The 20,938-nt window shown below is 37.4% G+C and overlaps 1 protein-coding gene across 1 annotated transcript; it reads left to right on the top strand.

The window, feature by feature from the left end:
• The first annotated feature begins 91 nt into the window (after nucleotides 1-91).
• rac2 (Rac family small GTPase 2) lies at nucleotides 92-20,322 on the top strand. The gene is made up of 7 exons (XM_082143595.1): nucleotides 92-266; nucleotides 8,029-8,100; nucleotides 8,210-8,327; nucleotides 9,000-9,062; nucleotides 16,435-16,594; nucleotides 19,468-19,607; nucleotides 19,877-20,322. The coding sequence occupies exons 1-6, from the start codon at nucleotides 232-234 to the stop codon at nucleotides 19,596-19,598; spliced, it is 579 nt and encodes a 192-aa protein (XP_081999721.1). The 5' UTR covers nucleotides 92-231; the 3' UTR covers nucleotides 19,599-19,607; nucleotides 19,877-20,322.
• Nucleotides 20,323-20,938: the final 616 nt, after the last annotated feature.

Here is a 20,938-nt window from a genome sequence, read left to right as displayed (position 1 = left end):
CGTATAGTTCGACACTATACAGACACGTCCAAAACTGTCACAACCACATGAGCGAGAGCGCAGATTAGAGAGAGAGAGAGAGAGAGAGAGAGAGAGAGAGAGAGAGAGAGAGAGAGAGAGAGAGAGAACTGACACACTGAAGAAGCAAATCAGTTTCCTGTATTACAACTTAGTTCCTTAACAGTTGTTTTACAGCGGCAGCCGCCAAAAGTTTCTCAAAAGTATCGGAAAATGCAAGCAATAAAGTGTGTGGTGGTCGGAGATGGGTGAGTGAAAGCTCTTTCATTGATTTATTAGCCAAATCTGATTTTCACCGTTTACATTGAAAAGTTGTTTGTAAACATTAAAATGGTTTATAATTTCTTATTTACTAATGTTTATTAATATGAAACTGGCTTGATAGCGTTTATGACCGTTTTCAAGGGCACTTCTAATGTCTTATAAAGCACTTATTTCATTTGCTTCGTCTGTTGGTTAGATTTAATTTCCTCATTTGTCACGTGAGGTACTTTGTATTTAAGATTATATAGCCTCAGGCTTAGGTTAGTTGCTGAACCTATAGTTCATGCTTGAATACACAATCCATATTTCTCAAATAAGGATATAAAATAGCCCTACTGTACCTACAGGTTTCATGAGTTATGTAGGCTACTACAGTTGTGTTTTGCTAAAAGATAAGCACTGGGATGAGCAATATTGGGCTGAGAGTCAGATTGGGGGTAGCAGAGATAATTAAATATTTGAACATTCATGGCAAAGTTAATACAATGTGGTGCAGGAAGTTATGTCACACACATAATACCTGATAAAAAAGGAAAACAGCATTTGCACTTGAGTCACATTCCTCTGGAGGTTTTTATACTTTATTATGTGAGTGACAAGATCATGATGAGAAGAATGTTATGAAATCATATGGTCTAAACCAGTGGTTAAGAGATGGGCCTACTTAAGAAGGGTCCAGGGTAAGATTTAGATTTAGCTTTAATAGATTAAAATAAATTTGGGAGGGCATTAATAAAATAAATAATGATAATTAATATTGGAGTTAAAAAATGAACCAATTTCTTGATCTAATGTTGTTGAAGCCATATTTGAACCTTAATGATGGGCCTGTTGTGGTACAGAAGCCAAAAAATATTGGGAAACGTTTGCTTACACGATTGGGCACTTCATCAGGCTGAAAATATTTGGGCTGTTTCTAGGGGACCAAGCATGTTTTCCATGAAGCATGCATCATAACAGTGCAAGGAACACAAGTATCTGTTCTGAGTGCGGTCATACAAAGTAGTTCAGTCAAACTTGCATCTTTTAGTCTGTTTTCAAGATGACTGACAATGACAGATAAGGACATTCTCCTTTATTCCTTTAGACCTAAACATGTCAAGCTTGTTGTTTGCTTTCTGTTAAACACCGACAAACATGTTAGGTATTTCTAGAACATATGCTGACCTACAGACAGCCATGATTCAAGATGGAGGATGAGATGGCTCTGATTTCGAACCATGTGAGACTGAAGCTGCTTTTCAAAAGGAGGAGGAGAAATTTGCATAGGAACATATATATATGAGGTTTTGATTTGCCACATCACTTTATCTCATCTGCTGTATATAATGCAGTGAGACAGATCAATGCTGATGTACAGATCTGGAAGCAGAGCAGAAAGCTGCTGATGCAACAGTTATTAGGGGTGTATGATGGAGGTTTGAAGTGTTGAAAGGTTGTAATTCTTGAATGACAGTATCAAAAGGAACTTTTAGTGCATTGCTTTCTGGCCACGTTCAGTGGAACATCTAACTTGGCAAATGGCAGCGGGGAGAGGTGCTTTTGCTTTGAGGATATCCTGTTTAAACTCTGTGCACGCTTCTCCATTTTGAAGCTGTTAACTTCCTCTTGCATGTGATGCTGTGACCCAGCTGCTTAAGTTCCTCGTATTGCTTGAAGATGAACTAGCTGAGCATTCCTCATTTTACAGCTTAAGGGGGGAAACATTGTCTAAAAATGAGAATTGTCACTTTTTCCTCAATAAATTTTTTGAAGAATCTTCATTTACAATAGATCTTTTTCATACAATGACAGCTTGAAGTTACCACAGGCTGTTCAGCTGCAACAAGGACAAAAAAAGCACCATTTAAAACCACAGATAAGTCCAAAGTAATGTGGACTAATTTGTGGTGTTAAATGGTGCTTTTTTATATATATTTTTTTACTTTGGACTGTGCTACATTTGCCCACATTACATTTGGTTGTGAGACTGCAGAACCAATGACACACAATGTTATATTTGATTTGAGAGCTGCAGCAGAGTTGAATATTATCAGAGATTACTTCAATCAAAGGATTTATTTATTTATTCATAATAAGACGTGACCAATAGGAGATTGATATGTCACATTGTGATCTCTTAGCTGAATTAAAAGAACACAAACGTTAAAGCTGCACATTGTAGCATTGCCGTAATGGTGAGTAGATTTAATATTTTGTCATGCATTTAGAATTATTTGGTATATGTGGAATGTATGTTTTTAAAAAGCTGAGTGTGACGCTATATTACTGCATTTGAAGTGTCCATAAAAGTTTTGCATGCTTAAAGTGCAGTCTGTGGAATCAGTCTGATTATGTAAAAAAAAAAACTTCACAAGACTCGAACTTTACAACTGAAAAGTTCAGATAAACAGAGACCGATCACGGTATATGTCAGGGAAATAATTCAACAATTTATTTTCTAATTAAATGAAACAGAATGTGACCCCCATTTTTTGTTGTTCATATTGTGGATTCGCTTAAAGGTGCTCTAAGTGATGCGACGAGTTTTTTAGGCCCAAACATTTTTTGTCACATACAGCAAACATCTCCTCACTATCCGCTAGCTGCCTGTCCCCCGAACACACTGTAAAAAAACGCGGTCTCTCTAGACACCACAGGCTCCACAAACGGCAATAAAAACAAACTGGGCTCACCCGCACCACGAAACATAACAAACAGTGCTCCAGCCAATGACCGACAAGATGCATTGGAGGGTGGGGTTTGGGGAGTTAGAGCGCGTACACATGAAGGGGGTGTGGAGGAGAGAGAAGCATGAAGAGGGAAGTTTGAATTATGGCCGACACACGACCAAAGAGACGACGTTTCGATGAACAAATTGCAAAGAAGAGGGACAAGGATAAGGAGCGCGTGAAGTCCCGAATTTACATCGGAAAAACCTTCGAAAGGTGGCGAGAACTCCGCCGGCAGAAGGGCTTCCAATCCGACATAGTTACTCTGTTTTTGCAGAACAGGTAAATCCATTTTTCTTTCTAAACTGACGTTCGCCAAACCAACACAAGGATGTAATTAGCTAGAACTATGCAGTCAGCGTTAGCTTTGGTGAATACAACATGTATGTTTCTAGCAGCGATCAATCTCTATTGTAAATGATCAAGCAAATTCACAGTAGGGTGAACATTTGTGTGAATGACTGTTTTCACCCACGGTTTGTTATGAATTTGAATGTTCATTTATAGGCTATTGACAACTTTGACTAAATTTGTTTACGCCGCCGCCGTTGTTTATGCTCTGGGAAATGCGAAGCTAACGTTATCTTGCTATTATTGCGTCCTTTTATGGGAGCTATAGTTATAACCTCAGGTGGCGAAACGATTAAGATAATGTTTCTCTTTTTCTGCATTCTGTACTGCAATATAAAAGCATTTATCTAACTTGGCGACATTACACATTGAATGAGGTATCAGTAAAACTTAACTTTGTTTGTAGTGACTATTTTGACTTTCCTTTATGCCGGAAGGGAGGGGAGGAGGGAGGAGACGGGATGAGGAGGAGGGAGGGTCTAGCTAGCCTCCGTTTTGTTTGACAACAATTCGAATGTCAACAAGAAGTTACGACTCCCGGCATCACTTAGAGCACCTTTAACTCGTGCATGTGTGAACACAAATCCAGCACTTGATTTCCCCCCCCCTTTTTTTGTTTGTTTTGTTTTGAACTCTGATGCTATCACATGCTTGTCTGCTCCGTGCTTTAAACTGTCATGACATCCGGGTGGACATTTTCTACTTTTTCTGACACTCTTCCCAGTATCAGTTTGCTGTATCTCTCTTGCTCTCTGCAGAAGCCGGTGTTCTGACGATTTGTGCTACCCACTCAGATTGTGCTACCTCCCATTAAAACGGATAGGTAGCACAAATTGATAGCGAAAAATGCTACCTATCAGATTGTTTTGTAACGTCCATACCTACCGTTACCCTAAACCTACCCGTCCATACCTACACCTGGCCTTAAAACAATGCAAATATATTGTAGCACAATATGATAGGTAGCATGTTTCGTCAGTACACCGGCTCTGCTAAAGCAAGAGGCCCTGCACTCAAAATCTGTAGCACACAAGCACAAGTAGGCCTACATGTAAACACTAATAGTGATCACATTGTTGTACAGTTGTAGGAAATGCAGAAAATGCTTGTGTTTTACAATCAAGGAGAGAAAAACTGAATAAACAAGGTAAAGCGACCAGGGGCACATTTTTGAAAACACACTTCAAAAAGAGGCTCGCTGTCTCTCTTCCTGCATGACACCGCCCAACTTCCTGTCATCCTGTCACGACAATGCCAGGCCCCCTACTGAGTTTGCTCTCGCTCTCTTTCTCTCTGTATCTATCTAGCCTATATCTAATTCACAACTTCAAAGAGCCTCAGAATGTTTTCTGTTTTCAGCGCACTGTCTCCAGTGTTCACTGGAATTTGTGTAGGTTAAAATTTATTCAAGTATGCTCAGTGATTTAAGGCATGTTTGATTTCCCCAGTGCCTGCACTCACAGACTCAGTTCTGTTAATATTACATTATTTCGTCATGATTTTTTCCGTTTATGATGTTGAATCATGCCTTACAGTGCATACACAATACACCAGAGCCTAGCCCTTCAGTCAAGTGCACACAAGTCTGGATAACTCAAATGGTGTATGGTTGTTGCCACATGTATGTATGTGTTTTTCCATGTGCTTTTTTAAAATATCTACAGTGCTGGTCATAATGTGCATCACATGTTTTTTCTTCAAAACATGTTGGGAACAACTATTTGCCCCCTTTTATTAAATACTTTTGTCAACCTCCTTTTTCCAAGATAACAGCTCTGAGTCTTCTCATATAATGCCTGATGAGTTTGGAGAACACCTGACAAGAGATCAGAGACCATTCCTCCATACAGAATCTCTCCAGATCCTTCAGATTCCCAGACCCATGTTGGTGCTTCTTCGCTTCAGTTCAGCCCACTCATTTTCTATAGGGTCCAGGTCAGGGACTGGGATGGCCATTGCAGTTGCTTGGTTTTGTGCTCAGTCACCCATTTTTGTTTTGATGTTTGTTTTTGGATCACTGTCCTGTTGGAAGATCCAAACATGGCCTATTATAAGATTTCTAGCAGAGGTTGTCAGGTTTAGATTTTTTTATCTGTTGGTATTTGATTGAATCCGTGATGCCGTGTATCTGAACAAGATGTCCAGGACCTCTGGCAGAAAATTAGGTCCACAGCATTAAAGATACAGCAGAGTATTTCATTTTACACATGGGGTACTTTTTTATCCCTGTGTGCACAAAACCCATCTTAAGTGTTTGCTGCCAAAAAAAGCTATTTATTTAAATTTTTTATACTCTATTAGAGAGAGCAAGAGCTAGAAATCAAGCACATAAGTGTGTGTAATAAAAATAGCAAATAGTTGTGATGTGACTGAACATGTTTAGCCTGAGGCGTGTGATTTTGCCCTTGCCCTTGAGTTGCTCCTGTGATTCTTGATGCGAAGGAGATGTAGCCACAAGCTCCTGAATCCCAGCATTCCTCACTTTCACTGCCTGCATGCAGCAACATGCGCTCCACTGGAATTTGTGTCTCGTACACTCTTATTTCAGCCCCTGTATGTATTTTGCAGCTTCAAGTGACCAGTTTTCATACCGGATGTCATCATCTAATTTTTTTATGTAAGCATGCACAATTGTTTGAAGGTATTTTGATTTGGTCTGTGGTCTGCTGTCACAGCTCTGCATGTGCCATAACTATCCCCTGATCTGACTGTGAAAGCAGTTTCTTTTCTAGGTGTATGAAAGGCTTTCTGAGTATACAAATTATTTAGAAGGTAATCTTCTGTTGTTGGTAATATAATAACACATACACACACACACACACACACACACACACACAAAAGCACTTCACAGGAGTGAAATACATTGGTAAAGGGCTGTTTAAAAAATGAGGAAATGTTAAAAAAAGTGCAGCACAGAATGCTCAGGCTTTTATTAAATAGGCCTAGCTAATGCATGCCATAGGCCTACACTACAGACTACACCACTTTAAAAATCGTCGTATTGCAGTTCTTTTAACACTACACAACTGTCTGTCATTGCCGATGTCAGTTCCAGTCAAAACATTTCACACTACACGACTTGGATTGCAGATAGGTCTGGATATTTACGTCACATCAGTGACTATCGCTCCTGTTTGAATTATCAATGAGGAGAGCGCCGATGTGTCGCCGATGACAGAGAGTTATTTAGCAGGTATCTAGACCTGTTTTCGGTTCAAGTAGTGTTAAATACCATTAAAGGGGTGGTGTAATGCCCTTTTCACAAGATGTAAAATAAATCTATGATGTCCCCAGAGTGTGTAAGTTTTAGCTCAAAATTCCCCACAGATATTTTTATATAGCATGTTAAAATTGTCACTTTTTGTGGGTGAGCAAACGCACCGTTTTTTTGTGTCTGTCCCTTTAAATTCAAATGAGCTGCTGCTCCCGGCACAGAGGGCTTCAAGAGCTTGTGTGTTAGCAGCTCCGATTACCTCACACACACACACACACACTGAATTTATTTTAAACTTTTAGCCTTTTATGTTCAAACCGGAGTCAGACAAAGATGTTATTTTAGGGTTAGTGATGTCACTAACCCGGGAGGAATGTCATGTAGTCCCTACCAGCCGTTTGTTGTAGTCCTTAAAATGCAATTTCTTTCAAATAAAATATATCCCTTTGCTTTGAACTTTGAGCATTTTAACTGAGCGTTTAAGTTAAAGTGAAATCATAATCAACCACCCCTTTAAATATCTTTCAGAATCAGCGCTTCTCTCAGAACGCATCTTTGATAATGAAAAATAGCAATCATCACTCATGTGAACGAACACCGATTTGCCTCTGATTTTGAGCTTTTATCTGCAATCTCCATACTGTCAGTGAGCAGAAAATTAGGGATAAAATCATATATAGTGAGGACGACATAAGAGGGTTCAATGATGTTGCTGACAAATTATACACTGCTAAACTTGACATAAACTGTAAACTTGTCCCTCAAATCTGACTGCTTGAATCGAATGTTGTTCCAGGTCAAACATGTTGATCCAGGAACATGTACTTGGTTAAATCACGTTCACCATTATTTTGATTAAAAGATCAAGGGCACATGAATTTTGTGCATGGATAAATTATATACTGCAATATTCCATAAAAAAACAAGATTTGTCAACTTTGATTTCACTTTTCACTTTAAAAGTTGAAGTTCTTTAATAACACTTGCTTCATGAGGGAGACGCTGAACAAGCGGCCACTGCATGGTGGTAAAATATGTCTGCACGTGTTTACATAGAAAAACAATTAAAAAGCAGTGCATGCAAAAAAATAACTTGTTCTGTGTGAACCAGTCATGAGATAGTTTAGCTTTGAGCAATGAAAAGCAACAGTACAGACAAAGTGGATACAGAATCTCTCCTTTCATGTATGGCATTGCTGTATGTGGTTAGGATTTAAACATTCAATGCCTAGTTCTTGAAAAAGGACCGTATACAATGTTCTTTGTATTTGAAAACAAATGTGTGAATTCACTATGGAAGTACAGTACACCTGTTCCTCTTATTAAATGATGGTTACATCAGAAATCTAGTGTACTTTGAAGTAATTTTAGCAGCATGTGTTTTACTGAAAGTACTAAAAGTGCATTATATTGTTTGTTTTCCAGCAATCTAACAGATTTCTTTTTTGCGTTGTTGTTTGTGTTCTTCAGAGCTGTGGGAAAGACCTGTCTTCTCATCAGCTACACTACCAATGCTTTCCCTGGGGAGTACATTCCCACAGTGTGAGTACCACAACAATAGTGGAGGATTGAATTGTTTATGTTTTTATGTTGAACTTGACAGTCATGGTGAAATATTGAGAGATTCTGTGGTTTGGCTATTTTCACTCAGGTTTGATAACTACTCAGCAAATGTAATGGTGGATAGCAAACCAGTCAACCTGGGCCTCTGGGATACAGCCGGACAGGAAGACTACGACAGACTGCGGCCACTGTCCTACCCTCAGACGGTACACATCACCATAAACATTTAGTGGAACACGTTCCCTTTAATACTCATAATTGTGATCAATCAATGTTTTTTTCGTGACAGATTTTAAACCATGGGGTCGGTCATTAAAATTATTATTTTTTTTTTAAGTCTCTTCTGCTCAACAAGGCTACATTTATTTAATCAAAAAACAGTAAAACAGCAATATTGTAAAATATTAATACAATTTAAAATAACTGTTGTCTATTTTATTTTTATATCTATATAATTTATTCCTGTGATGCAAAGCTGAATTTTCAGCATCATTACTCTAGTCTTCAGTGTCACATGATCCTTCAGAAATCATTCTAATATGATGTGCTGCTCAAGGAATATTTCTTATTATTATCATTGTTGAAACACTTGATAGTTTTTGCTTATTTTTTTATTTTAATTAAATAGAAATAGTCATAATTATTTGATGAAAATAATTTAAAAGAACAGCATTATAGCATTATAATAGAATATTGAATAGAAAAGAAATAGAAATGTGATCAATGAATCAATTAAATGTGTCCTTGCTGAATTAAAGTATCACTTTCTAGTTAATAACAACAACAACAAAAAACAATCCAACTGACCCCAAACTTGTGACCGGTAGCATTTGTTCAGTTTATTCATTAAAAAATGTCCTCTGATGATATTTTTGCAGGATGTGTTTCTCATCTGTTTCTCTCTGGTGAGCCCAGCATCGTTTGAAAACGTCAGAGCCAAGGTAAGTCCTTACGAGTGGTTTAGTCTGGATATTTGTCACACCAGCATGAGCCTATAGACACAATCCCGCTGTAACCCACAATAGCCCGCTGCCATTCTGTGCATTCTTGCCACATTCCCACATACACGCACTGTACCCTCATGCTTGCCCTTATACACTTGCTCGATACTGCACTGGACACTAGATGCCACTGTGCATTAATCCAAGATGCATTTACTGACCTTAATCACAAACTTATAAAGTGGACATGATGTCAACATCAGCTGCTGTAAAAATGTGAGTGGCCTTGTGAGTATTCAGACAATGCCATTCAGCTGTTTTGAAAGAGAAAGTGTTTTGTTCAAGTTTTGTTCTCAGGAAGCACAGGGTGTCTACAGATATAAACAAGTTAAATTTAAGACTTTTAATACCAATGGAAATACACATTTCATGTACTATATATATATATATATATATATATATATATATATATATATATATATATATATATATATATATATGTATATATATATATATATATATATATATATGTATATATATATATATATATGTATATATATACAGTGCCCTCCACAATTATTGAACCCCCTGGTAAATATGATCAAAATGGGCTGTAAAAAATAAATCTGCATCGATTATCCTTGTGATCTTTCATTCAAAAAATGTGCAAAATTCTAACCTTTCATTGAAGTAAAATAATTGAAAGTGGGGGGAAAATCACATTATGAAATAAATGTTTTTCTCCAAAACACGTTGGCCACAATTATTGAAACCCTTTTATTAAATACTTTTTGCAATCTCCTTTTGCCAAGATAACAGCTCTGAGTCTTCTCCTATAATGCCTGATGAGTTTGGAGAATAACTGACAAGAGATCAGAGACCATTCCTCCACACAGAATCTCTCCAGATCCTTCAGATTCCCAGATCCATGTTGGTGCTTCTTCTCTTCAGTTCAGCCCACTCATCAGGTCAGGGGACTGAGACGGTCATGGCAGAAGCTTCATTTTGTGCTCCACAACAAATTTTTGTTTTGATTTTGATGTTTGTTTTGGATCGTTGTCCTGATGGAAGATCCAACCACGGCCCATTATAAGATTTCTAGCAGAAGGCGTCAGGTTTTGATTTTTTATCTGTTGATATTTGATAGAATCCACAATGCCATGTATCTGAACAAGAAGTCCAGGACCTCCAGCAGAAAAATATGCCCACAACATTAAAGATCCAATGGTATATTAAATTGTACACATGGGGTACTTTTTATCCTTGTGTTCACCAAACCCATCTAGTGTGTTTGCTGCCAAAAAGCTCTGTTTTAGTCTCATCTGACCACAGAACCCTGTGTTGTTTGAAGATCCAGTCGTGTCTGACAATTAAATTTGCTGGAATTTGTTTTTGGATGAGCGAGGAGTTTTTTTTTTTAAACCCTCCCAAACAACATGTGGGGATGTAGGGGTTGTTTGATAATTTTTTTTTTAGGCTTTCTGACCCTAAGACTCAACTAATCTCTGCAATTCTCCATCTGTGATCCTTGGAGAGTCTTTGGCCACTCAAACTTTCATACTCGCCGTGCATTAAGACAGTATAGACACACGTCCTTTTCCTGGCAGATTCATAACATCTTTAGTTGGTTATAACTTCTTAATTATTGCCCTGATGGTCAAAATGGGGATTTTCAATTCTTTAGCTATTGTCTTACAGCCACTTTCTAGTTTGTGATGCTCAACAATCTTTTGCTACGCATCAGAACTGTATTCTGTGGTTTTACTCATTGTGATGGATGATTAAGGGGATTTGGCCTTTGTGTTTCCTCATATTTAAACTCCTGTGAAACACGAAGTCATAGCTGGACAGTTTCATGTTCCTAGTCACCCTGGTGTACTAAAAAAGGTAAATATTAATGGGAATATACTTCAGAGATATTTTACTCGTAAAAAATTCTAGGGGTTTCAATAATTGTGGCCAACATGTTTTGGAGAAAAACATTTATTTCATAATGTGATTTCCCCCCACTTTCAATTCTTTTACTTCAATGAAAGGTTAGAATTTTGCACATTTTTTGAATGAAAGATCACAAGGATAATCGATGCAGATTTATTTTTTACAGCCAATTTTGATCATATTTACCAGGGGGTTCAATAATTGTGGAGGGCACTGTATATATATATATATATATATGTATATGTATATATGTATGTGTGTGTGTGTGTGTATATATATGTATATGTATATATATGTGTGTTTTAGGGCTGTCAATAGATAAAAAGATGTAATTGCAATTGTTCTCACACTTATTGTGAAATTAATCTTACACCATTTGTCTTGTTTAGCATTGTCATTTTGTTATCATTTCCTATATAAACCTTCATATTGAAGGGTGATTATCACAAAACTGTATGTTCTGTAAGCTTTTTTCAAGGTACATTTAGTTGTCTTTCCAATAAAAGTACACGTGGAGGCTCCAAAAGGACACCAAATAACCAAATGATTAAAAAAAACAAAAAAAAACTTTTCATAATTCAGTGTATAATGTGTGTAAAGTGCAGCAGTAAAGAGCTTGTTTACATTTTAGACAAGTCAAGTTGTGATTCTGAACAGGACCACATGGAGATGCCAAAAAAGCCCCTAAACCAGCCGCCTTGACCTGACTGCATATACCTTCTACAGTAAATGGATCCATTCAGAATTACTAAACACAGCAACATACACAACAGATAAATACCCTACCCTATATGTGTGTGGAAAAAATGTGAATGTACTGAAGTGTGTAAATGTGCATAAGTACAATGTGCGATCAGTGCGTCGAAAGCGCACATACAGGGTTTGTTTGTGCATCAATATAACAGACTCATGCGTGCTTACTTTACGATTCCTGTAGGTCACCGCAGTCGTCTTTACCTTGATTGCAATCCTCATCCATCAGAACTTTACTAGCGAGACTCTGGTTTGCTTTATCCTGGCGAGAAACGTATTGCGCATCACAGTGCTGAGATACGTTCAGTGTGCACCTCAGTTCTCTCTTATGACGCAGTAACTACCACGGGAAAAAAAAACTCCATCTGTCCAGTGATAGACTGGAGAAATTTTTGTGGTAATGTAATCAAAATATTTAAGACTCATCAAATCTGAATTTAAGACAAGGCCTTTTATTATGAAAACTTTAAGACATTTTAAGAGTTTTTAAGGAGCTGTGGCCACACACATCATCTTTACCTGTGTGTTTTCCAGCCAGTCAAAAGGTTCATTCAGTACTGACTCTATTTAATAACTTATTTATCTACCTCACACTCACAAACCCCCCTAAGGGAGTATAAAAACACTGCCAGCAGCGCAGCTGACCTTGACGGGTTCTCCATTAATGCAACTGTAGATGCCTGACAGATACACACTTAGTGTCCTGCTAAAGGTACCGTGTTTAAATTGCTTCTGTTTCACCCTGACAGAGTGATCCCAAAAGAGAATGCTGTTTTATAAGTCAAAATGGCGGTTCTCTGCTGAGTGTGTAGTGCAATCAGAAACTAATCTAGAGTCCTAGGGGCAAAAAGAGATGGTGTCGTACTGCCTGCTAGCGTTCAGGTGATGTAGAACGGTTCAGGTAGGCTTGATAGGGTGACCTTTGACTCTGGTTTGTGATTCTACACAGATCTTACCTGGTCAACAATTGGCAACCAGCATATACAGAATTTACGTTTTTTATTTTGTCAGGGATATGTTCTGTTTAGAAAACTAAGTTTGATGTTTTTTACATCATGTTCTCTCCGCTCAATAGATCATTGTTTGAAAAGATTATTGATTGCAGGATCTGTTTTCACAACAAAGTGCAGTTTGATTGGAGAAAATCTGATGCTTTAAAGGGATAGTTCACCCAAACATGTTTAGAATGTTGTTTAGAACCAAGTGTTCTTCAAAATATATTTTGTGTTCCACAGGAAAAAGAAAGTCGTACAGATTTGCAGCCGTGAAACAATACAATAATGTTCAATTTCTTAAGGGCTTAGTTCACCCAAAAATGAAATTTCTGTCATTAATTACTCACCCTTATGTCGTTACAAACCTGTAAGACCTTTGTTCATCTTCAGAACACAAATTAAGATATTTTTGATGAAATCTGAGAGCTTTCTGACTCCTTGTAAGTGGTATTAACGTTGCTGTTTATGGAGGGGTTAGAGAGCTCTCAGATTTCATCAAAAAGACCTTCATTTGTGTTCTGAAGATGAACGAAGGTCTACAGGTTTGTAACGACATGAGGGTGAGTAATTAATGACAGAAATTTCATTTTTGGGTGAACTAAACATTTGTTAACGCATTATCATGAACTAACAAATCGTTTTTACTGCACTTTTAAAGTTTGATTCATGTTTGGTTCATGTTCAGTTTAAATCATGTTTCTTTATAACAAACAATAGATTATGACTATGTTCAGACTGCAGGCAAATTAGATTTTTTCTCAAATCAGATCTTTTCAGGCAGACTGTCTGCACTATTAATTGCAAGTGATCAAATAATATTTGTGTGTCCAGACCAGACACACACAACTCCTCCGTCACACAGCAAAATGCTGAAATATTTGGACACTTTCCTGCATCCGGTTTGGAAGCCTCGTCACATACGTCACATACTTTTAAATGTTGTAAAAGTTCATTGGCATTGTTGCTATTTGATCAACTAATTTTAATAGTCCTATTGTAAAATGTTAACTATGCAGTGCCAAATTGGCGACCAGATTATCTTTATTGTGTTAGTTTGCCATCAGCTATCAGATTAACTGTGACTATGATAGCAAAACTCATTAGGATATTAAGTAAAGATCATGTTCTATGAAGATATTTTTTAAATTTCCTACCGTAAATATACAAAAGATTTATTTTTGTGAGTGAATGCAGCACAATCACAAACATAAATGGACAACTTTAAAGGCGATTTTTTTCAATATTTCGATTTTTTGGCATCCTCAGATTCCATATTTTCAAATAGTTGTATCTCGGACAAATATTGTCCTATCTTAATTATTTATTCAGCTTTCAGATGATGTATAAATCTCAATTTCAAAAAATTTACCCATGTGACTGGTTTTGTCGTCCAGGGTCACATATTAGCCAAAATGAGCATGGTAATATAAAGCTGCATTTGTGAGACAGCAACTGATGGTGTAGACATACAAAGAGAGAGAAAAAAAAGAGATTAACATTGACAAAAGGAATCGTGATAATAAAACTCAAACAGAAAGATAGCTTTATAATATTCTACCGTCCTAGATTTCTTTCAATAATACAGACAAAAATGAGAAAGCAAAGAGGAAGCAAGTTCCTTTTCTGCTGAGTTGTTGTTGTTATTATGCCAGACCTTATCACGACCCCCGCAGCACATTTAAGGTGCCTGAGATGGAACGGAAAGCAAATTGTTTGTGATATCAATAATTCTAGAACCACTAGAGGCTTAATCCGGTCCAATTTACATTGCTTAAAATCAGCGCTTGCATAAACAAGTCCGCAAACAGTCCTTTGAATTGTTATTAAGTTCAAACAATGGCAATCTCATCTCGCCAGTTCCTTAATGCTTTATGCTTTCACTCCCAATCAAATACCTTCAGAAGCTTCTTTCACTCTTTGCTTTTTCTACCCTCCCAGTCTTTCCCTTTTTTATTTCAACAGTATATTCCTGAGTAGTAACCATGGTAACACTAACCAAATGCAAATGTAGTCTTGATAGATTGTGCAAGGTTGAGGAGACAAATTAAAATCTATTTAAAGGGGAGAGGAAAGCACATAGATACACATTGCAAGACGTCACATGACCCGTGCTTCCGCACCCATTCGGCAGCAATCATGGACAAGTTAAGTGCGAAGAGATCATTTCTCATTACTGACGGGGGCTGATAGTATGTGAAAACGTGGCACTGCAATAAGGGTTTGCTTTGACTTAGTCAGAAAGCGATCCTCAGAGAGCATCACCCACCCGCCAATCATATATGCTCACAGATACCACTGGAGACATGCTGATCCCTAACGAGGCCCACCATTTTGTGTCTCTAAACCCTTTTGAAGTCTTTTATTAATATGTTTGAAGAGAGGAAACAAGTGTTGAGCTTCTCCAGATCAAATGTAGGACTGAAAGGGAACAGATGAACAACTAGTCATGAAAGCATCAAGGAGAGGTTTGTTTATTGCTCTTTTTAAAGTCATCTTTATGTGCACTTAAGTTCAAAGTAATTTCACTCGGCGACCATCTTTGAAATGCTTCTCGGGCATGCAAGTGCAGCTTATCTCTTTGAATGGGGAAACATCAAATTATCCATAGCTGTTCACCAAGCTTACGATTACATGACCAATGAAATCTAACAACAATTGTCTCATAAATGTGGTTTCTTATGTTCAAATATTGTTTAAAAAGCGTAATTTCAAGCTGGACCAGCCAATGCACATGTGTAGCCGTAAGCGCATGTCAGAACATTGACTGTTTCTAAAGCATCCGGAGCTTCTGCAGTGACGTGGTGACTTTACCAATCAGCGATCGACTCTTTTATTTAGAAGGCAGGACTTATTTCGCCTTCCCATTCATAGTAAGATGAGTGCACCATCTTTCTATATGTACAGACAAGTCTTTATGTACAGTCAAGTCTTTGCTTTAGTTTGTAGTACAGTACAGTTCTGCATTTGTAAAAGTATGAAATTGCTCCAGAGTTCGAAACAGCAGTGATGTCTTCTACAGTATTAGCTTATAAATGGATGACTGCTTTGCCATTGTGAACGGTGTTTTGAGTCTGGGATGGCAAGGACACCGTGGGCTTACTGTAGCAATGCTCTTGTGCCCATTGATTGTTCAAGGTCTGCTCAACGTGACTGCATGGGTTGCTTTGTGAATGGAAACAATGGTGTTTATGAGTGTCAGATTAAAGACAACATTCAGAGGCCAGGCCTTGAAAAGTGCAGCAGTCCTTGTGTGCTATAGGTTTTCAAAAATCTTTTTCCTCCGCTCTGCAGTGACCAATTTAGAAACTGTTTTTGCTGCATTTTTCACATACTCTGCACACTTTCTGAGATACTACTGACATTGTTTGAGCTTTCTGAGCTTTAACAAAGTATTCAGTTGGTGCTTTTCTGAGGAAAATCTTTTCAGTGAAAAGGCCTTGGCACATCTCAACTTGACAGACATCAAGTGGAATAAACTGCATGTTAGTCTGTATTTTCACTTCATTCTGAATTGGAACTGAACGACTTGACTTGCACAGGGATTGTGGCGTTTGTAGCATATCGTTTGTAAAAAATCTCAATTCTTTGCAAATGAATAGTTTCATAGTCCATGTATTTGACAACAGAGATGGACTGATAATCAGGAGTGAATTAATTGTTCTGATCTGCTCCTTTGCTCCCTCTAGTGGTATCCAGAGGTGAGGCACCACTGCCCTTCCACTCCAATTATTCTGGTTGGCACCAAGCTCGATTTGAGAGACGAGAAGGAGACCATCGAGAAGCTGAAAGAGAAAAAACTTGCACCAATCACCTACCCACAGGGTCTTGCATTGGCCAAAGAAATAGGTGAGGCGGCAGAGTCAGATTTGTTCTTTTATATCACTGGATGACAGTACACCCCTGTTCAAAAGTTGGGGTCAGTAAGATTAAAAAAAAAATGTAAAAAATAAATGTATACTTTTGTTCAGCAAGGATGCATTTAAGTGACAGAAATACATTTATAATGTTACAAAAAATTCCATTTCAAATAAAAACTGTTTTTTTTACTTCCTGTTCATCAAAGAATCCTAAAAAAATGTATCACAGTTTCCACAAAAATATTAAGCAGCACAACTGTTTTCAACACTATTAGATTGAGCAGCAAATCAGCATATTTGAATTATTTCTGAAGGATCATGTGACACTGAATACTGGAATAATGATGCTGAAAATTCAGCTTTGACATCACAGGAATAAATTGCATTTAAAAATATATTCAAATAGAAAACATTTATTTTAAAATGTAATAATAATTCACAATATTACTGCTTCCACTGTAGTTTTTGATCAAATAAATGCAGCCTTGGTAAGCAGAAGATACTTTTTTTCAAAAACATTAAGAAATTGGTTACATGTACAGTTAACTTACAGTGTAAATATACATTTAAGTACTGAGTAATATCAAGTAACAACATGTACTTTCTATAGGGCCAGGATTAGGAATGGGGTTTGGTTTAGGGTTAGTTGCATGTAATTATACATAATTTACAGATATTAAATCAGGAGGTACATGTAACATATGTAACAATGACACTGTAAAATATAAGGGTTACACTTTATTTTAAGGTGTCATTATTACAGTGTAATTATATATTTAAGTACTCAGTAATATTAAGCAACTACATGTACTTACTATAGGGTTAGGGTAGGATCAAGATATGGTTGAGGGTTAGTTGCATGTAATTATGGTAAGTACATGTAACATATGTAACAAGGACACTGTAAAATAAAGTGTTACAAGTAAAAGTATCACCAAAAAATCTTGCTGACCCCAAACTTTTTAACGGGAGATTATTTGAGTTATATACTTCAGACAATAAGGCATTCACAACCTTTTTTTTCCCTCCACTATTTGAGCTCCAGACTTAAACCGTTTATAGTTGCAACAATTAACTGTACTGGAAATCTGATAGTAAAAAAATAAAATAAAAATAAGGCTTAAGATACAAGACAAATGCAAACACTGTTTATTGTCTGGTTTCTTTGTAACATATAATTACCACATAGTCTCTAAATGCAGAAAAAAAATACAAAGCACTACATATCAGGCTACAGATTTAGATGCTAAATGCAATTTGTTCTCAGTGTGATTTAAACTAGCATTTGGGAGAACACATGGGCTAGTCCTCCTACACTTTCAAGATATGACAGATTTGTGCACACCTAATACACCCAGACATCTGCTGCTAAGTTTCCCACTCAGAACGAATCAGAGATGATTCAGTACTATGCTTAAAATATATAGAGTGATAATAATAATAATAATAGTAATAATAATAATAAATAATAATGCATTTTATTTAAGGCGCCTTTCAAACCACTCAAGGTCACCATACAACAAGTAGCAGCAATACCAATATTAAAACAGAAAATAACAGTAAATAACAATGGCAATCAAAAACTAGCAATAAAAAAGTACTAGACTTGAGTGCACAAAGTAATCATGGAAGATAAGCAATTCTGAATAGATGAGTTTTAAGTTTGACTTTAAATTGAGCTAACCAGTCTGAATTACGGATGTTGACTGGGAGAGAATTCCAAAGACGAGGAGAAGCACGGCTAAAGGCCCTATGGCCAATGGTGGTTAGGCGAGCAGAAGGTGTATGGAGGAGACCCAGTGAAGAGGAACGGAGAGTTTGAGAAGGGGTGTAGGGCTGTAAGAGATCTGAAAGGTAAGGTGGAGCAAGGTTATGAAGAGATGTGTGAGTGAGGAGGAGAATTTTAAATTCAATCCAGAATTTGATAGGAAGCCAATGTAACTTTTGGAGTGATGGGGTGATATGTTGAATAGATGGAGTCCGGGTTATGATACAGGCTGCAGAATTCTGAATCAGCTGGAGTTTATGAAGAGAGATTTGTGTGCATGGTAAACCAGATAAAAGAGAATTACAGTAATCAATGCGGGAGGATGCACAAGCTAATGAACAAGAATAGCGGAACTACGCGGAATGAGAAATGGACGGAGGCAAGCAATATTGCGGAGATGAAAATAACAAGACCTGGCTTTGTTATTAATGTGAGCTTCAAATGAAAGGGTGCTGTAGAAGATGACCCCCAAGTTCCTAACATGGCGGGAAGGAGAAACGGAGAACCGTCAATGGATAAAGCTGTGTATCATCAGCGTAACAGTGGAATTTAATACCGAATTTGGAAAAGATATTACCGAGTGGGAGAAGGTAGATTAGGAACAATAGGTTACCTAGGACAGAACCTTGGGGTTCAGCTGTGGTCCAGAACCACAGCTAACAGAAGAAGGTTGGGAATTACTTTTTTTTTAGTTGTACAAACTGTGTACGGTTTGAAAGGTATGAAGTGAACCAGGCATAAGGAATACCAGTGATACCAATATCGGATAAACGGTTTAAGAGAATATTGTGTGAAATTGTTTCAAAAGCTGCACTCAAGTCAAGTAAAACAAGAATAGAAAAGAACCCGCCATCAGTAGCCATTAACACATCATTAGTTATTCTCACAATGCTATGCTTAGAACGAAACCCTGACTGAAAACACTCATACAAGTTATTATTACTAAGGTGAGCATGAACCTGTGCTGCCATTGCTTTTGCAAGAATTTTTGAAATAAATGGAAGATTTGAGATGGGACGGAAATGATCTAGATTGTTAGAAAGGCGGTGCTAGTAACAAACCTGATATGTGTGCATGTGTTTGTGTGCGAACAGATGCAGTAAAATACCTGGAGTGTTCTGCTCTCACTCAGAGAGGTCTAAAAACGGTGTTTGATGAGGCCATCCGTGCTGTGCTCTGCCCACAGCCCACCAAGGTCAAGAAGAAGGGCTGTGTGCTGCTCTGAGGATGCACGGTATGTTTTCATGTGTGTTATTGTTCTGTTGAGACAGAAGTCGTCAGAGAGGGAGAAGGGCATGCATAAAATTTCAGATGTGACCTCAATTATAGCGAACAGCTTTTGTTCTATTACTGCTTTACAGTTGTCCTGACTTACAAACGCACTTCCTGGTGTAAGTTAAAGACAGTAATTCTGCTTTATGTCAAAGGCTATTCTAAAAAAGAGGATGTGAGGAGATGCAAAAAGTAGAACATCCACTGACCTTTTCTTCTTTCTGCCTCCAGATTTGTCACTGTAAAACAGGTACCAGAGAAATCCACTGGTTTTCTCCCTCAAACCAACAAGGGATGCAATTGCATTATGAAAGCCTTTCTTCTCTTTTTAGCTGAATATAACTCCTGAATATACCACATTGATGCCAATGAAATAATATTGTTGATGACAAAATATTTAATCATATTTTAACTGATGTATTGTGTTATATTGTGTATGAATCGTTTTTGTTGGGTACACAGTCATGTATTGTTTTCTCAAGACAATATATGACAGGTGATCTTCATTTCTTTACCAAAAAAAAAGCACAAGTAGTTGTTACACAAATCTGAACTCAGAGGGACTTTTTAGACATACGAATCACTTCCACATAATACTTGTATAGTTATTTTTAGCTAAAATAAACTGTACAACTCTGTTTCCAATGGTAAAAATAAACTGTACAATTATGTTTCCAGACAGCTGTCTTTTTTCTCCATTCTACCTCTTGTCTAAAGAGCTCACTCATAACTGGTATATAATTAGTACACATCGTTTTCAGTGAATGTATTTGGAATTCTTTGATTCAGGTGCTCTTAGGTGCCAATTATAGTACCTAATGCCGAGAATGTGATACAGATCAGCATGATTTCCCCATTGAGAGCAGAACTTGAGTTTGCATAGCTTCTCATTGCTTCTTTCATTGCTGAAATTGTAACAGCAGAAATGTGAACTTGCACTATCTATATGATATGATGGCACTCTCTCACTTTATCAGCCCTTCCTCTTCTATTAGCCATGTGGACTTTGTGACATGACAACACGCCAACATTGACTTCAATGTGACTGTCGTGAGCTCACATCAAAGTGTTGCCATTTACAGCAAGTCTAGATGTGGTACATTCTTCATCTCGTAGCTTTAGCAGTAAAATGCAAAACAGGTTTTGGTGTTGAGCCTATTTTTGCCATGTGCAGCATGTTAAATGCAGCACACAATTGGGAGGAATTGCACAGTAAACCTCTTTAACAACATTATTTAACAATATTTTGAAATGTAGGCTTTTATGAAGCAAAAAAGAATAAAACATTGAGTG

Source organism: Leuciscus leuciscus (genome assembly GCF_965113295.1).
Source record: "Leuciscus leuciscus genome assembly, chromosome: 1".
Taxonomy (NCBI): Eukaryota; Metazoa; Chordata; class Actinopteri; order Cypriniformes; family Leuciscidae; genus Leuciscus; species Leuciscus leuciscus.
This window is presented reverse-complemented; position numbering and strand designations above follow the sequence as displayed.

Coding starts and splice junctions, on each gene's coding strand:
- rac2 (XM_082143595.1), top strand. CDS start 232: ATGCAAGCAATAAAGTGTGTGGTGGTCGGAGATGG. Junction 8,328..8,999: donor CACTGTCCTACCCTCAGACG/GTACACATCACC, acceptor ATATTTTTGCAG/GATGTGTTTCTCATCTGTTT. Junction 16,595..19,467: donor TGCATTGGCCAAAGAAATAG/GTGAGGCGGCAG, acceptor GTGTGCGAACAG/ATGCAGTAAAATACCTGGAG.